Raw genomic sequence first — 19,181 nt, forward strand, 5'->3', positions numbered from 1 at the left:
GATCTCATGGCATGTGCTTACCCTTTTACAAACCTTTTGAAGTGTCCGATCTAGCATTTTGTTTTTATTATTCGCGATGCATCCATGCCTCTTGCATCTGCCAAGGAAAAAGACAGCCCTCGTGCCCTTGAGTTACTATGTCCTGTCGCCATGCATCAGGAGCCAGGCAGAAGGCACGTCATTTATTAGCCAAAGACCTGAACTGAAAGCCAAGTATCCCACACTTCTTCAGTGGTCTAGTCAGGAAATGGGAAAATCGCCCAAGTATGCTTGTGAATTTTTTATGAGAGATCTGGCAGAGTTTTCAAGGAATGGCACTTTTAGACCTCTGCCAAAGAAAATCAGCACACCTAGAGATTCCTGAAATAGATTGTGCAAGCACCCTGGGCTCACAAGGGCTCACTGTGCAGAGCTGAAGCAGCTCCTTAGGAAACAGGATTCTTGGAGGATCTGATTCACAATATTTACAGCTCAAGAAAAAACACTGTTGCAGGGGGTAATAAATGTAGGAAACCGTGCATTTATTTAGAATAAATATATACATCTCTGCGAAATGCATTGCAATTTTTCTCTACAGGTATATTTCATGGTGGAAGGGGAACTAATATGATTGTGGGAGGTTTCAGGATTACGTGGTAATTCTGTTCGGAATTCGAATCTCTATTTCCCCTATGTTTTTTAATGTGAAAAATGATCAGTTTGTTTGCACATTCTCCAGGAAAATACACAGTATGTCCAGGTCCAAGTGATTATACTGATGGCAGAGCTGTACAATATAGCCCTATCTGGGGCCTCGTTCTGGTGGTGCTATATTACTGAAAATAAGTAAAAGAATGGACTTTTTTTCTCAGTACGGAGGGGTGCTCCACCTGGCAAAATCCTATTTTGCCAGTGGTGCAGAATGTACTCAGACATTAACACTGATTGCAATATCAAAAATTACCCACTTAAGATACTATATACCGCTTTGTCATTATTTAAGTTAGTTGGTGGCTCCCTAGTCCTTTCAGTTTTCAGTGCTGTCTACTGTGACTTTGTGCACAAGACAAGGTTTGTGGTAATCATTCAATTGTAGAGGGAAAATAAGTGATGGCTGAGTATTGAAAATAATGAGTGTTAAGTGTGTGAGAAGTAGAGGTACGTTGGTGCACAATCAGGCATGACCATCACATATAGATTTTGAATTGGTTGTGATGGGCATGTGCACCAGTGTCAAAGCCTGTAATGTTTAGTAGCTCTTCTAAGTATATACATTTTTAAACATCTTCCTAATTTGAGGTTGACAGAAAGCTAGTGTGAGTGGCCATAAAGTACAAGTACTCTCCCTCTATTTATGTCTCTTCTTCTCTCCTCTCTCAATGTATTGAGACTGAACTATTTTGTCTGATGCCCGATGGAGCTACTTGTTTTAGCTATAGGGGAGATGGGCCATGGACTCCCTCCTTAGTCGTCACCTACCCAGTCGGCCTTTAGACAGACTTAATTTTGTCTCTCCTTGTTGTCTCTTCCCCTATCCTCCCTTTCTCCCCTTCCCTGTCCCCTCCCCTCTACGCTCCATTTATTTTGCCCTTTGTGTTCTTTAATTGTTTCCCATTGAGACCTAGCTATTTGTCCAAAGCCGGATGAAGCTACCCGATAGCTTTAGAGGAGATGGGTTTTGGGACTTCCCCCTCGACCGTCACCTGCCCAGCCGGACTTGGGGCAGACTTTCCTTCGTCTTTCTCCTGTATTCCCTCCCACCCCTTTACCCTTACCCCCTTCCCCTCTACACTTCACTTATCTCGTTTTCTATGCTCTTGTAATTGTTTGTCTAGCAACTGATGTAAATTGGAACTGATGTAATCTTGTAATTTTGTGGAACCTCATGTAAAGCGCTCTGATACCTCCGGGTCTAGCCAGTGGTATATACAACTCTTAAAATAAATAAAACATTTGCTGAGCCAACAGGACTGGTTAGCATATAGAACCCTGACTAAAATAGGCAAAAACAGGGGTTATGCATTGAAAAACACACAAAACTATTGTTTTCTGTAGACAATTTATCTATGAGATAACCAATTGAATGTGTGGCAATTCAACATACTTATAAGATGAAAAATAGTCTGCTATAAATTGCATTACAAACACTCAAGAAGAAGTGGACGGACACACTGACTAACGAATAGCTTAAAATGAGGAATATTTCATCTTATGGCTCTAGCTAAAGCTCGCTCTATGTCCATTCTAAATAATTGGTAACACTGTCACACCGGACTTAGGAGTTTGAACTTCATACACTTTGTTTTGAAGGAAGTGGTTACTGGTGGCTCTTGGATCAATTTCCCTGATCCTCCTAGTGCTGGTAGGCTCATCAATGCAAGTAACGGCAATAGGTTTTCTATAACATTTCAGCACTTTAGACTGATCTTTAATCGATATTGCTCTCTATTGTAAAAGAAGCCATTCCACCTTATGTGAGAACGCAATATTGATAATCTTAAAAATTTACTTTGAGCTGCAATTTAGAGCAGGCTACAGGTCACCTCAGATTCTCTTCCAGGGGCTGTATTACATAAAGTGCCCCAGGGGCACCACAGGCATTTGCGCCCACTGTGCACGCCCCGTGGCACTTTGGTAATACAGAAGGGGCTGCAGACGCTTGTGGGGCCCCTTCCGTAATACTGAAAGTGCTGATGTTATACAGCGCCAACGCTTTCTCAACAGGGCATTCCTGTATTTGAAAGGGGCGTGGCCCCATGCAAACAAGGGAATCCCTTTGCCTCTGCTATCATGCCGTATTATAGATGTGGGCGCAGAGGCAAAGAAGCTGTCAGGGGGCGCACTGACAGTGCACTACCTAAACGGTGGTGCATTGTCTATGTGCCCCCTGATAGCAATGCTCTGGAGACCCCCCAGACATCCCCTTGCGGACGGGTGCAGTCACTCACTGAACCCACCTATAAGGGGATCACTAATCCCCTTTATTAGTGAAGGCAGGTTGCTGCCTGCACAGTGTAACTCGGAGCAGCTATTTCAAAGCCACTCCGTTTTTCACCTGAATGCGCGGCCCCCAGGGCAGCTCGAGTTCGTGGCTGCCCTGGGGGCAGCACATTCTATGTAAAAGGGTGCACTTTTTCCCTGTTTACTGCCGGCGCACCTGTTTTAAGGTGTGCAGGCGCGATCAGGGAGAGTGTGCGCTATATATATTAATAGGCCCCATTTTGGCCAGCAAAAGATCAGTTGCAGGAGTTCCTGCAGCATCCTGTTAGACCCTCGCTTTGATATCAGGGACATGATTGTTGTAGAGCTTTGGAGCATGGAATGAAAGAATCATGGAATCAGCAAAACATTTGCTGCCACTGGTCAGAGAGAGCGGAGGACAGAATATCTCTGCAACGTGTCTTGTCAAAGAAAACAGACCTGTGAAATGTGCTTCCTTGGGAGACATGCAGAGACTGTTAAATTACATTATATTGTATACAGGCAGCTTGTATAGTGGGACAAGGTGACATCAGATGTGGCCTCCACATGCTAAGCCTTAAATGAGGTGCTGCCATATGTCATGGTTTGAACAGCATATACTTGAGAAGCCTCCAAGTATAATGCGTTCCCTACGCCATTAAAAGGGCTGGTATGGCTTAAATGACAATTGCATGGTGTTTTCTAGTTAAAAACAGAGGATTTTGCAAAGCATTTTTAACTAGGAGAAACAAAGAGGTGTTGAGTTTGCCAACATGTGATTATGAAGACAAAGTATTGTCCATAATATACCCATGGTAGTGAATGGATATAGAAGGTGGTGAGCTGTGCCAGTTGCTCGGCCATCATGAGCGCATTCAAGGATTAGACAAGTTGACTATAAAAATGACTTTCCTCTTATTAGCATTTGGTTTAAATTATTCAGACTCATCTGGTAAGACACTAATTGTAGGCAATTTTCAAAGGGGGTTTAACACTCAGAAAGTTGAGCATCCATGCTGATAATTAGTTGTGTGACGTTCTCATATCAATAAAATAGTGTCCCAAAGAAGTTGAACAAAGGGGATGAGCTGGATGATGTAAATATTAATAGAGCTTGGCTAGGGAAGATCCCTGAGATGTACCACATGTAGGTTTTTTATAGACTTGGACAGTAGTGCAAAAAACAAAGACATGTTTTATTTTCTACTTGAATTATCCTTCCTTTCTGGCTATTGAGGTAGTAGACTGTCTATAAATCAGTGAGCAGGAGAAGAAATACATTTATATTTCTTGGCTGATTGTACTTAAAGCAGGCAATATAACTGGCCAACTTCTTTTTCCTATATAAATATTGAAGCTCCTCTGGCCATATGGTCCATGTCCTCTTCTGTTGTGAACAAATCTCCTCTCTGCTAGACCTCAACCAGATTATCTCCATTATCACTCGAGACTCGTCTGATCAGGCTCCTTAAACTGCAAATCTGCTTTAATTTATTTAGCAGTACTAAAGGAAAAGCAAAAAGCCTACACAGTGCCTCAAAACTGGGTTTCCAAGAGTCATGACTGCCCTAATTTTGGCAGATGTGGTAATATGCAGATAAAAACTGTGCATTTCCCTGATTCCTGTATGTTGGCTTACTTCAAATATATTACGTGCCCAAAGCAATAGTTAACCAATATGATGTTGCAGTGAGAAACTCATCACAGTGAATGTTTACCAAGATCATAAAAATCCTATTCAAAGCAATGGTTTTCAGAAAAATAAGGATGTAAAAGTGGTTAAATTAACACACGTGAGTGATCCCTGATCTGCAACACTTTGACGTAGATTTAGTAAGATGCAGCAGTGATTAAAGTTTTGTTGCAGAAGCGAGTTGCATTATTACTTGCTAATTCATTCAACCCATTACCTAACTGTACTCTAGAGTTCCTTTCACTAGAAATATCTTTCAAAGGCACGTTACGTATTGACTGTAGACATGACTGTGAATTTTATTATGGGTCAGGCAGAGTTGTCTCCTAGTATTTCATGGATTTCCTCAAATAAACTGTTTGCAAGTTGACTATTCTCCTTTTGGGAATAGCACAGCCTGCAAACACAACATTTCTTATTTTCATTACCTTTACCATTGACCTTGAATTTCACATAGCTAGATGCATTAAGTTCAGAAAAGAAACTTTTGTAAAATACAGCAGCTTAAGTTCCTAAATTTGAATATGTGTGACACATATTACATACTAATAAAGCACAAAGATTGTGTTATTAGCATACAAAAGCACAATGGTGGCTATGCCATATGTTTGCACCTCAGTACATGAGCCAAAATAGGGGAGTGAGTGTAGTATTGAGCAGCTGCTATGATTGTCTATAAACTGGTGCTCCCATAATACAATCACCTCGCCACCAATGGTGAGATGCCCAACCTAGAACAAATACTCCCAGGTGGAAACATATAGAAAAAGTGTACCGAACTACACATATAAAACCAGTCTGATTGATCTGTGAGTCCAAGGACATAATCCAAGACGTAAGGGTGATCAAGAATTGTTTTCATTCTACAAAGTTCTCCAAAATCTTTGTTTTATGGTACACATGAAAAGAAAAGGCATCCGACACGTGTTTCGTCACTTAGACTTTTTCAAGGCTGGAACAAGTAGCAAATGTCCATTGAAAAGTATTCAAAGAAAGACTGCACAAAGTTCTGTACAAATTTCACTTTCGTGGAATAGTATCCACTTAAAATGTATACGATTACGTACTGAGTCTTTGGACTTTTGACTTTCTAAGGAGAAGAACACTACACAACCAGTGTATTTCGGCCCGCTCACATAATCAGTACGTATTGAGCAATTTACTTGTATGCCAGTTTCTGTTGTGGCGGTTGCCTTCTTTCATTTGCCAACAGTTTGTATAAATTTTATGTGGTATACCTCTCCAGGAGATTGAAATCTGTACAGAACTTCGTGCAGTCTTTATTTGAATACTTTTCAATGGACGTTTGCTACTTGTTCCAGGCTTGAAAAAGTGCAAGTGACAAAACACATGTTGGTGCTCTTTTTCTGTATTGCTTTATTAGCATTTTAGATGCAAACAAATGGATGTGACGCAGGCTGTAAGAATAACTCAGGCTGAGTAATAGGTTGCGATGCTGAGCACTGTCCTTGACTTGTTGTGTAGACCGGCCGCCAATTGTGTTCATACAGTTCAACCATCATCTGCTTTGGATTCCCGCATTTGAATGCTCGAGGGCTACTGCTACCCTGCAGATAGAATGGAAACAAGTCTTTCCATTTTTAGCATACAAACTCAGTGGTGACAGCTGTTATCCTTTTTTAATATGTATGTTTTTGTCAGAATGGGCGACAGTGGTAGGGTTTAATGTCCTAAGAGGGTGGGAACACAGTGTGTTTCTTTGTACTGAGTGAGTCCTCGTAAATGGACATCCGAGGCAATCAGTCATGTGAATATGGGGCTGGATATCCACCCCTCCCATTCTTACAAGGAGTGAAACATAACAATTTATTCTTTCTCAATAGACAAGTATCCTCAATCTTGTACAACAAATGCCGGCATCAGGAGCTCATTGTGGCATGGGTTAGGAAAACTTGGAATACCTCTGCCCATTTCCCCCCAATCAGCTCATATGTGTGCAACCAGTTAGCAAGTTCCAAGTGGGACTTCATACACAAAGACTCTAATTCACAAACACAACTTCAACTTTACCTTTGACTTCGATCATGCGTTTAATACCTCAGATGCTCTCAGTCTATCACTGTTCATCTGATGCATATCTCTGTTGTGACTTTATCATTTCTCAATTCTGTGTGCATTTGTTAAATGTATATTTGAAATGAATTACACTTTTTACTGCACTTTACAGAGTTTTCATTCACTATGTTACAAAAAACAATGCAATTAGAAAGAATTTTTAGCCACCCAGTAACATCACTATAAATCACACCTCCCATGAGTTTGCGGTTTTGGGTGGCAAATTTTGCAGCCATGCCAAAGAGAGAAGAATACAATATGACTCTTTTTGGCATCAAACAACCTGTGTTTGCAGGGCAGTGGGGTGGGGGGGGGGGTGTTAGGAGGTGGCAGTTGGGGTTGATGGTATATAAAAAAGGAATAAATAAAAAGAGGAGACATGAGGGAGCTTAGGGTTCAATAGGAGACAAGAGGGGGACGGGGGAGAGGAGTGCAGTGAGGACTTTCAAGGGCTTGCAGAATCTTCAGGGGGCACACAAACGTATGAGCGGCTGCAGGCTAATTGCACAGGAGGTGGCTCTGTGCATTTCAAAGGCAGGTGACAGAAGGAATTAGCACCTCTGCTGCCTGCTAACCGGTTGCTTACCCTCCCTTTACTGGCTCCAGTGCCTAATTTATAAAATATTAAGTGCCAGGGCCCTTCTCCGAAGACCAGTGCAGCTTGCACTACCGTTGGATACCCTGCAACATAACACCTAACTATCGCACTACAAGTTTGACTATTGAGACCATTTCAGGCCACACAAAGCTAAAATGACGACATGAAAGTCTCGTATTAGTCATTTTAAATGTATATTGACTTAATAAACATGGTTGTTGTGCTAATCTCAAAACAGCACCACCATATGGTGGACTGTCACTAGAGCCGGTGCTGACAGTTAAGTGCCGGTGCCGAGCCCTGGAACCCACGGCACAAATTAAGCACTGTCTGGCTCAGTGGCAGCACAGAGCCAGTAAAGAGAGGGTGAACACCGTGGTTTTAAAAAAATATATATTTTGAGAGCACTTGTGTAAAAATCACTGGATTTTTACAAAAGTGACGATTTCGCGATTTGTTTGAAAATTGCAAAATCGCAATATCCTGGGGGGTCTGGTAATTGGATGTCCCAGAAACCATTTGAAGAAAACCAGAGCCAGGGTCTGTGTATAAACAAGAGTACACCAGCCACGGCCGTCAGTGGGAGTACCTGCAAGGAGGTGACGTGGGGAGGGGGAGGGGCAGGGTGGGGTGTAGTAATGTATGGATTACGGAGTTTTACAGGTAAGTAAACATTTAAATAAATAAAATGAATTTCGTTGCGTGCACTGCATCGCATTTGGGGATCTATTTAAATGTTTACTTACCTGGGAAGCTCCGTAATCCATACATTCTACCCCCCCACCCTGCCCCTACCCCTCCCCACGTCATCGCCCTGCAGGTACTCCCACTGCCGGCCGAGGCTGGAGTACACTGCCACCTGTTCATCTAACAAAATTGTTTTCATCGACTGATCAAATAGCAGAGATATTAATTTATCTAAAAAATATTTGATCCATTTTGGTAATCTGCTGTGGACGCATGATTCCAAAAATGATAGAGAATGTATAGCCTAATTCACAAAGATTTCTGATTAACAAAGATTGTATCAATGTGTAGATGCATTTTAGTCCTTGAAATTCTGTAGTAAGTTAGGAGTAGTGTACATGTACGGGCGGAAGTACTTTTATGAGGCTCGGCCATTGTTATGAATTTGTAAAATGTGTTAAATTCACAAACAGGCAAATCTCAAATTAACGTTATATAGTCTTCATCCCTCTTTCTTCATTGATATTAGCAGATTTAGAAAATTAGAAGCACTCTCCAAGTTATAAGACTAGGTCAAATGCGATACTCAAATACAATACTTTCAAAAGCAAGGAAGGTAATAAATAACTGGTAGGAGAATACGCGACTGTGGCAGAATTTATATTCGGCTCAACTCTTTATGTTATTTTCATCTAAGATTACAAAGTATAACTCATATTGAAGTGGGTACCAACCATATTGCATTTTCTCTTCGAAATTCTAGGTAAGTTCAGTGCTTTCTTATTTCTCCAGGGTGCAGATTGTAGAGTTGATGGTCTGTCCTGTAAAGGTCTCCCAACCCATGGTATATGAGAATGATCAGTAGAGGAGCAGTTTTGATTTGAAGGCCTTTCTTTGTGGGAGGTTTTGAGCTTGTGTGGTAGGCACGTCTGGGCCACACCACATGGTATGCAATGTATAGGGATTTGAAGAAAATATGTCTTGGCATAGGGAACCTCTGTTGGCTTGAATGGCCGGAGTAATGTGATCCAAGTTTGAAAGTGCACTATAAGTGTGTCAAGTGGATCCACTGTAGTCTGTGCGGGAGAGAAGCTGGTGCCCAATATATATTCCATTGGTGTCATTTAGTCAGAAAAACTAAGGGGTATTAGAGTGTTGAGCATTGTTCTTTATATTTGAAACCATATTTGTCGAGCTATAAGGGCTCCTTCTATGAAACATGATAATTCCTTCCTGATTTATCTGGATGTACTTCTGTATCCTCATTGTTAAAATCTGCTTTTCCTTACAGTAAAAATTATTGTGCATTTCATTGTTGTTATGGCTTATAGTGTAACTGCTGAGCTGTGCTCTGCTACCCACAAGTCTGGGTTGGATTATAGAAATCTCTTAAGCAACAATCTAGGGAAAATAATTTATGTAGCACCATTGAAATGCTTTGTGGGATTGCTTTTTGAACCCAAAGGGCTTTTATAGTCAGGCAACAAGTCATAGTTCTGAAAGAGTTGTACTGCATGCATCCCTTCTTGGCAGTAGTTCCTGCACTGAATTATTGCCTAATTCTTCGACTGTAAATCTAAGCCTCTAAAGAAATGTATGGATTTTGCATGACTCTCTGCCTGGCTGTCAGCATATGTGTGTTATTTAGCACCTGTGCTTCCTTCAATCAGAACAGGAAGTGGGAAGGATCACGTCATTTCTATAGGGTGTACGCCCTACACTTCAATTCGTCTTTCTGTGGTGGTGACTCTGCCATTTTGGATTGTGCCTTGCACACTCTGAACTTTACCCAGCTCTCTGCTGCTCTGTCTGGGATAGGTCTTGGATTATTCCTCAGTCAGTGAATTTGGGGAAATCTGCAAGCACTCATAATTTAAAATGTCTGCACTCTCAGTTGTATTAAATTAGAGAAGTGCGGGGGCGCATTCCAGAAGCTGTAATGTCCCACTCAAGCGCTGCTGCACAGTCAAAGGAAATTATTCTTTCAAACCTAAATATTTTTTTCTTTATTTTGGGAGGAGTTTTCACTATTCTAGCAAAACAAAGAGGGAGACGTAGTTTTCCAAGAAAGCTTAAGATTTACTGGTTGTCAGGCATCTTTTAACGTTTACCTGGATTTCACAGCTCCCTTTGTGAAAAGTTTCTGAAGAGGAAAAGGGTCTTGTTTTCATCCCTGGGAAATGTTCTAAGTACTGGAACTTACGGGCAGGGGACAATCTTGAGCCGACACACCTTTACAGAGTACTGGCTTGTGGGGTTTTCTATGCTCTCTATTCATTCATGTTGGAGTTTTTCAAAGTATATATAACCAAAAAGAGCAGTGAAAAATGAGAACCAGGAGTCTGATGAACATTTGTATGTATATAGTATTTCTAGCCAGAAGGCAGCAGAGCGTTGCGCATGGTCAAAGACAAGCATAAAGTCAGTGAGCGACAGGAGAGGGATCTGGGTTGTGCAGGGTTATTACATTGTGACGTACTGTCCTTTAATGAGGCAAGTCGTCAACTCTTTCTTAAATTGGAACATCATTGGGGGGAACGCTTGGATATGGGGATAGTGTTCCAGATCTTGGGTGCATAGATGAAAAAGGCCTGCAACCTTTTTTTCTTATATTACATTTCTTAGTCTGCAGTCTCGTGGTGTCCTGGCTACTAATAGCCCTAGAATAACCAGAGGTGGTGAGCTTGTCTCTAAGATAAGTGGGGGGTTCTGGTCGTGTAGACTTTGTAAAGGAAAACATCGTTTACATCGCGGTGATTACACCGCGATGCATTTAGAACGCAGCCATTACAATGCAAGCGTTACATCGACTTGCGCTGGATGGCGCTATAACCTAAGGAATAGTAAGATTTACTATTCCAACAGCTTCCCTACTGTACGTAGCCTGGTGTTGGAATACTAAATCTTACTACTCCTAAGTCCAGCGCCCTCCAGCACAAGTCGTTGTAACGACTTGCGTTGTAAAAACTGCGGTGTTACATACTGCAATCATTTTGATCGGGTTGTAACATCACATATTCCTTTGTAAATGATGCAGCCAGATTTGAAGATGGTGCAGATCGGCTGGGGGAGTCATTGGAGTTCCATCAGGATGAGGGTAATGTGATCATATTTCTTCAAGCTCTTGATAAGTCATTCTGTGGCATGTTGGATGTCCTTTGGGAGATTATCCTCAATTCATACCAATGTGGAGTCTGTGAGTTCATGTAGCAGGGCATTACCACTACCCAGGTGCAAGAGTGCCTGAATAGCAGTTCTCAAGTCGCTTTCTGGAAGAAGTTTCTTTAGAAGAGAAAGCTTGTACCAGCCTGCCTTTGTTTACTGGCAATGTGTTCCTGGAGGGGGAGGCTGGTGTCCAAGGTGAATCCTACGAAATTATCAATCTGTGAAAATATTGGGGTTCGGAGCTATCAAGGTTCAAATCATTGATCCAGGTTTGTACTGTTTCTTGTTTGTTGTTTTTGACAAATAACAGGAATTCTGTCAGGGTTGTGTTGAATTTCAGGCACGTGCTGAACATCCAGATCTGGATAATGTGCAGGCAGTGTTTAAAGTGTTGGATGTCTGATTCAACAGAGAATTTCATGTAGAGTTGTGTATCATCGGTATATAAGTGAATCTTGATGATGTTTTCTGTGAGTAGAGCACCAAGCGGATCTGTGTAGAGATTAAAAATGACAGGAGACAGTATGGAACCCTGGGGGTCTCCCACATGTGATAATGTGATAGGTATCTTTTGGGACCTCGAGATGCCCATGTTAATAAGCCAATGTCAGAAAGATAGCTGGCGAACCCGTGAAGAACATTGTTTGTGAAACTCATTTGACACTCAAAAGGGTGTTTGACGGCGGGATGGCCAACTGTGCCAAAGCTGAGGAGACATCCAGCAATATAAGGAAGCAGAGGGTTAGCTTCATCTCTGTTTCAAGGGGGCATCTCAGATGTGTACGATAGCTGTCTCCATTATGCAGCGTGATTTGAAACCAGACTGGTAGTTGTGGAAGAGATAGCATTGATGTGATCTTGGAGTTGAACAAAGACCTTTCTTTAAATTATTCCTGCCCATGAATGGTAGTCGAGTAATGGGCTAGTACTTGGTGTAGTCTTCAGGGTCTAGTATAGGTTTCTTTAGGAGTGGGAGGACAAGGGAGAGGAGTTGGGTACACTGAGTTTGAAGAGGATGTCTTTTGTGTTTTTTTAGCTTATTGTGTCTGGGAAGTTGAAGATGATGATGTGGGCATGTCAGATGAACAAGGTGTGATGAGATCTGAGAATTCGTCAAAAAAGTCCTTGTTCTCCCGGGAGGCTAGTGGGAGAGATGGAAAATTTGACTTCCAGAGGGTGGTAAATGGCATGTCAGCAGCCTCATCAAGTTGAGTTTTACAAGGATGTGGGGTGAGCCATTTTTCTGTGATGAAGAGCGCAGCAAACGCGTGATGAGGTTTGCGATGTCTGGTGCATGGAATAAAGCAAAGGGAGTGTTAATGAACATGAGATGGAATGTGAATTCTGTAGTTTGAGGGTGTGTGGGAGTTAGTGGAATGTCTACAAAGTTGTGCCCATGTGTTGCATTAATGCTATGTGAGTGTCTGTGCCATCTAGACCTGGATGTGATTGTGGGGATTGGATGCTGGTTAAGCCCATGATTATATTAGAGCTTGCAAGTTCAGCGGAATAGGGTCTCTCTCCAAGAATCTTTCCTACCCTAACAAGCCCAAGCAGGCAATACCCTTGTCTATGTTCACTCTGCTGTGAATGCCTTGCTGGTGGGATACCCTGAAGAGCTAACTGAAGTAGAGAGAAGGCAGGAAGTAGTCACTTCCTGTTCTGATGAATGATGGGAAAATTAATATAAGGTAACAAGAGATCAAACGTTGAAAAACCTTTTAACAGGGCTTAAATAAGAACTTTAATTTGCAACTACAACTGCTGTTTGTAAGGCTTGCAGTGGCAGTGTCATTTTGAAATTGCCATGCTTGTATTCTGACATATACTACTGAAATCAGCACTGAATCCCACAGTATGAGCACTTAGAACCAGGTTAGATGATGAGGAAACCAGGAGATTGCCCCATAAAGACAGTGTCTCCAAAGGGCCAGTTGGGATGGACATCTGATCCTTCAGAAGCACTGGATCTTTGATACCTTATCCTAAATAGTAGAATCAAAGAACCAGTGCAGACCTTGACAGAAGATAGCTACTGATTCACAAACATCTGGGCTTAAGAGTTAGGAATTTACTCACATTGGTGTCTGCACTCTCAGTTGTATTAAATTAGAGAAGTGCGGGGGCGCATTCCAGAAGCTGTAATGTCCCACTCAAGCGCTGCTGCACAGTCAAAGGAAATTATTCTTTCAAACCTAAATATTTTTTTCTTTATTTTGGGAGGAGTTTTCACTATTCTAGCAAAACAAAGAGGGAGACGTAGTTTTCCAAGAAAGCTTAAGATTTACTGGTTGTCAGGCATCTTTTAACGTTTACCTGGATTTCACAGCTCCCTTTGTGAAAAGTTTCTGAAGAGGAAAAGGGTCTTGTTTTCATCCCTGGGAAATGTTCTAAGTACTGGAACTTACGGGCAGGGGACAATCTTGAGCCGACACACCTTTACAGAGTACTGGCTTGTGGGGTTTTCTATGCTCTCTATTCATTCATGTTGGAGTTTTTCAAAGTATATATAACCAAAAAGAGCAGTGAAAAATGAGAACCAGGAGTCTGATGAACATTTGTATGTATATAGTATTTCTAGCCAGAAGGCAGCAGAGCGTTGCGCATGGTCAAAGACAAGCATAAAGTCAGTGAGCGACAGGAGAGGGATCTGGGTTGTGCAGGGTTATTACATTGTGACGTACTGTCCTTTAATGAGGCAAGTCGTCAACTCTTTCTTAAATTGGAACATCATTGGGGGGAACGCTTGGATATGGGGATAGTGTTCCAGATCTTGGGTGCATAGATGAAAAAGGCCTGCAACCTTTTTTTCTTATATTACATTTCTTAGTCTGCAGTCTCGTGGTGTCCTGGCTACTAATAGCCCTAGAATAACCAGAGGTGGTGAGCTTGTCTCTAAGATAAGTGGGGGGTTCTGGTCGTGTAGACTTAGTAAAGGAAAACATTGTTTACATCGCGGTGATTACACCGCGATGCATTTAGAACGCAGCCATTACAATGCAAGCGTTACATCGACTTGCGCTGGATGGCGCTATAACCTAAGGAATAGTAAGATTTACTATTCCAACAGCTTCCCTACTGTACGTAGCCTGGTGTTGGAATACTAAATCTTACTACTCCTAAGTCCAGCGCCCTCCAGCACAAGTCGTTGTAACGACTTGCGTTGTAAAAACTGCGGTGTTACATACTGCAATCATTTTGATCGGGTTGTAACATCACATATTCCTTTGTAAATGATGCAGCCAGATTTGAAGATGGTGCAGATCGGCTGGGGGAGTCATTGGAGTTCCATCAGGATGAGGGTAATGTGATCATATTTCTTCAAGCTCTTGATAAGTCATTCTGTGGCATGTTGGATGTCCTTTGGGAGATTATCCTCAATTCATACCAATGTGGAGTCTGTGAGTTCATGTAGCAGGGCATTACCACTACCCAGGTGCAAGAGTGCCTGAATAGCAGTTCTCAAGTCGCTTTCTGGAAGAAGTTTCTTTAGAAGAGAAAGCTTGTACCAGCCTGCCTTTGTTTACTGGCAATGTGTTCCTGGAGGGGGAGGCTGGTGTCCAAGGTGAATCCTACGAAATTATCAATCTGTGAAAATATTGGGGTTCGGAGCTATCAAGGTTCAAATCATTGATCCAGGTTTGTACTGTTTCTTGTTTGTTGTTTTTGACAAATAACAGGAATTCTGTCAGGGTTGTGTTGAATTTCAGGCACGTGCTGAACATCCAGATCTGGATAATGTGCAGGCAGTGTTTAAAGTGTTGGATGTCTGATTCAACAGAGAATTTCATGTAGAGTTGTGTATCATCGGTATATAAGTGAATCTTGATGATGTTTTCTGTGAGTAGAGCACCAAGCGGATCTGTGTAGAGATTAAAAATGACAGGAGACAGTATGGAACCCTGGGGGTCTCCCACATGTGATAATGTGATAGGTATCTTTTGGGACCTCGAGATGCCCATGTTAATAAGCCAATGTCAGAAAGATAGCTGGCGAACCCGTGAAGAACATTGTTTGTGAAACTCATTTGACACTCAAAAGGGTGTTTGACGGCGGGATGGCCAACTGTGCCAAAGCTGAGGAGACATCCAGCAATATAAGGAAGCAGAGGGTTAGCTTCATCTCTGTTTCAAGGGGGCATCTCAGATGTGTACGATAGCTGTCTCCATTATGCAGCGTGATTTGAAACCAGACTGGTAGTTGTGGAAGAGATAGCATTGATGTGATCTTGGAGTTGAACAAAGACCTTTCTTTAAATTATTCCTGCCCATGAATGGTAGTCGAGTAATGGGCTAGTACTTGGTGTAGTCTTCAGGGTCTAGTATAGGTTTCTTTAGGAGTGGGAGGACAAGGGAGAGGAGTTGGGTACACTGAGTTTGAAGAGGATGTCTTTTGTGTTTTTTTAGCTTATTGTGTCTGGGAAGTTGAAGATGATGATGTGGGCATGTCAGATGAACAAGGTGTGATGAGATCTGAGAATTCGTCAAAAAAGTCCTTGTTCTCCCGGGAGGCTAGTGGGAGAGATGGAAAATTTGACTTCCAGAGGGTGGTAAATGGCATGTCAGCAGCCTCATCAAGTTGAGTTTTACAAGGATGTGGGGTGAGCCATTTTTCTGTGATGAAGAGCGCAGCAAACGCGTGATGAGGTTTGCGATGTCTGGTGCATGGAATAAAGCAAAGGGAGTGTTAATGAACATGAGATGGAATGTGAATTCTGTAGTTTGAGGGTGTGTGGGAGTTAGTGGAATGTCTACAAAGTTGTGCCCATGTGTTGCATTAATGCTATGTGAGTGTCTGTGCCATCTAGACCTGGATGTGATTGTGGGGATTGGATGCTGGTTAAGCCCATGATTATATTAGAGCTTGCAAGTTCAGCGGAATAGGGTCTCTCTCCAAGAATCTTTCCTACCCTAACAAGCCCAAGCAGGCAATACCCTTGTCTATGTTCACTCTGCTGTGAATGCCTTGCTGGTGGGATACCCTGAAGAGCTAACTGAAGTAGAGAGAAGGCAGGAAGTAGTCACTTCCTGTTCTGATGAATGATGGGAAAATTAATATAAGGTAACAAGAGATCAAACGTTGAAAAACCTTTTAACAGGGCTTAAATAAGAACTTTAATTTGCAACTACAACTGCTGTTTGTAAGGCTTGCAGTGGCAGTGTCATTTTGAAATTGCCATGCTTGTATTCTGACATATACTACTGAAATCAGCACTGAATCCCACAGTATGAGCACTTAGAACCAGGTTAGATGATGAGGAAACCAGGAGATTGCCCCATAAAGACAGTGTCTCCAAAGGGCCAGTTGGGATGGACATCTGATCCTTCAGAAGCACTGGATCTTTGATACCTTATCCTAAATAGTAGAATCAAAGAACCAGTGCAGACCTTGACAGAAGATAGCTACTGATTCACAAACATCTGGGCTTAAGAGTTAGGAATTTACTCACATTGGTTAACACCTATTTTGGTAAATTTCAAATTGTCCTGTGACTTTCAAAGAATCCCAACAGTGATCCTGGGAACCCGTGACTTCTGCGGATACCCAAGACTACTTATATCGGGACACATTTCCGTGATCAGAAATGTAATATGTCGATATTTCCTCATGTGTAAGAGACATGTAAATGCACGATGGACCATTAATGTTTGATTTCTTCAAGGGGAAAATATTTCCCCAGTTTAAAGCGTAAGCCTGGCAATTTTGAATGTGAACCCTCTATGTTCCGACCCTGAATCTTTACCTGCTTCTGTCACTGACAAAAATACATCTTCAACATTGTTGATGGCAATGTGCCCCACAAACATTGTGGCTACCTATTCTGATTATTCAGTATTCTGGGTCCCCTTAATTGAATCCTCATACATTCATGCAGCACCTCTCTCTAATAGTAGAAACTGGTACTGGAAGAGCATAGAAACTTGATAAGGCAGAGTTAAGACAGCCACATTACACTGTAAAATCTATACTTTCTTTTATTATTTTATATATTTAATCTTAGCGAAGTGTATCGTAATACTTGCATGTTGTTGCTTATCACAGAGTTACAACTATATACCTCTGTTGGCACTGTCTGAAATGTTCCTGTTTGAAATGTTCCGATGCTGAGTAAATAAATAAGCATATACATTTTTTCACCATGTCAATCCTTTTTTCTTTTATATTCAGAGAAGAGTCAAAGATGTGATCTCCCCGATTGTGTTTGAAGCAGCCTACAGTCTTGGAGACCACGTTGTTGGGAATGAGGACCTGGAGCTCCCTCCTTTGAAGCCCATCCTACGGTGGAAGAAGGGACAGACGATTGCCCAGAGGAACCAGGTGAGAACCAATGCTGCATGCAGATGTGTACCTTTTCTCAGGCTTTGTCTGGTAGGCTACCATTAGTAAGGAGCACATGTATGTTGGTCATTAAAACAGTGTGGATATAGAGCTAGAGATCATCTGAACTATGGTAACAGAGAGAGGGGTAACACCCCACCCACCTTAAACAATCAGCAGCATAGAAAAAACATTTGCAACGAAAACGACACCACCACATTTAGGCTAAAGCATAAAAAGTGGCTATTTCCTGGCTTCGTCTGTTCACTAAATTTTGCTTTAGCCTGGGTTTTCTTTTTTATTTAATTTGCAATTATCTTTCTGTTGGTTGAGTGTTTACTTTGCGGTGGAATTATAAGGGAATGGCTTTTCTTGTGGTCACTATCCTGTTTTATGTTACCTTCTGTTTGGGGACTGGTTGTCTTTTACTTGGGATTTTTCTGCCATCACGTTTTGTATTTTGCAGACTTAGGTCAAACTGGTTTTCTGTCAATTTCTCTAAGCTTCATAATTATTTTCCGATATTGTCGGTGCTATGTTTAGATGTTGCCTACCAGATAGTTCAACATGTCTGCTGGTGCAAATAATGTCAGCTTACAGTGGGTTTAGAGCAAACCCAATACCTATCATTGATTAGCTTTACTTATTTGATTTCTTCTTGCTTATTAACTTGTGCGGGCTTTACTTCTTCTTGTATTTATCCCTTCCCTGGAGAATGTGTTGCTTTACTTGTGTCCTTCCACTGCTAACTTATACAGTCACTACTTCTTTTTAGGTTTCGCTGGGGGACGGAGCCGTTAGGCTCCGCCTCCAGAGAAATCTATTGAGTACAGTAAGCACTCTGGAACACGCCCCCCGTCCCATTGGCTAGCTCCATAAATGGAGCCTAGCCATTGGACGAGGGGTCTGTCCATCAATGCCGGACCAGACACGGGGGCGTTCCCGAGATTCTTTGGCTTTTGCCGACGTCACGCGACGCCGGGAACGCCCCCGAGTCTCCTCCGGCCGGGCCGTGCTTGCTGCTGTCCTGCCTTGTGTCCCTCCTCCCGCCGTCCCCACGTTTCCCGCCTCCCTCCCGACGTCCGTGTCCTTTCCCGCCCCCCTCGTCCTCTCCCGCCCCCCCCGTGTCCTCACAAATTGTGGTATCCCGTCCCGCCCGGGGGTCAACCGGCCGCTGCTCGGCACCTTGGCCGAGGCACGAAGGGGCTGCGACCGCATTGGTGGCTTTTCGGAGGCTCGTCGGCAGAGGCGCGCTCTGATTGGCCGCTGCAGTGGGCCTGTCCCCGTGAGCTGCGCCGCCGTTGGTTGGAGCCTCGCCGCGTCATCAGGATCTGCCCCGGGAGCCGCGCTGTGAGTGGCTGACTCCGGGGGAACCCTCGACGTCAGCGGAGGCCAGTGGGAGCTGCGACGGGGGCCGTGCCTGCGAGGGCGAGTCTTCGGCCCAGAAGCTGGGGGAGATCGCCTTCCACCCCGCACCCGGTATTGACACCGGCTGAAGAGAGGAAGCGCTGGGGGGCTGTGCGCTCGCTCGCCAAACCGTCACGGACGTGCGCCTCGCCTCCCGAGTGCCCCGCATTGCGCGTGGGACCCGGGGATAACAGCCCAATACCCGATCTCCCTGATTTGAGGGGAGAAACCAGCTGAGGCAGGAGCGCTGCTTCTACAAATGAAGGAGGACGTTGCCGGGCAGGTGTTGCCGAGTAG

At 43.0% G+C, this 19,181-nt stretch overlaps 1 protein-coding gene across 1 annotated transcript in view; it reads left to right on the forward strand.

Annotated features, from left to right (window-relative positions):
- ITGA9 (integrin subunit alpha 9) overlaps positions 1–19,181 on the forward strand; it is an 885,057-nt gene that overhangs the window by 412,990 nt on the left and 452,886 nt on the right. The window contains exon 16 of the mRNA XM_086964777.1: positions 17,328–17,477. Within this exon, the coding sequence (XP_086820903.1) occupies positions 17,328–17,477 (150 nt within the window). The remainder of the gene's footprint in view (positions 1–17,327; positions 17,478–19,181) is intronic.

This window comes from Lissotriton vulgaris, chromosome 4_1 (assembly GCF_964263255.1).
Source record: "Lissotriton vulgaris chromosome 4_1, aLisVul1.2, whole genome shotgun sequence".
Taxonomy (NCBI): Eukaryota; Metazoa; Chordata; class Amphibia; order Caudata; family Salamandridae; genus Lissotriton; species Lissotriton vulgaris.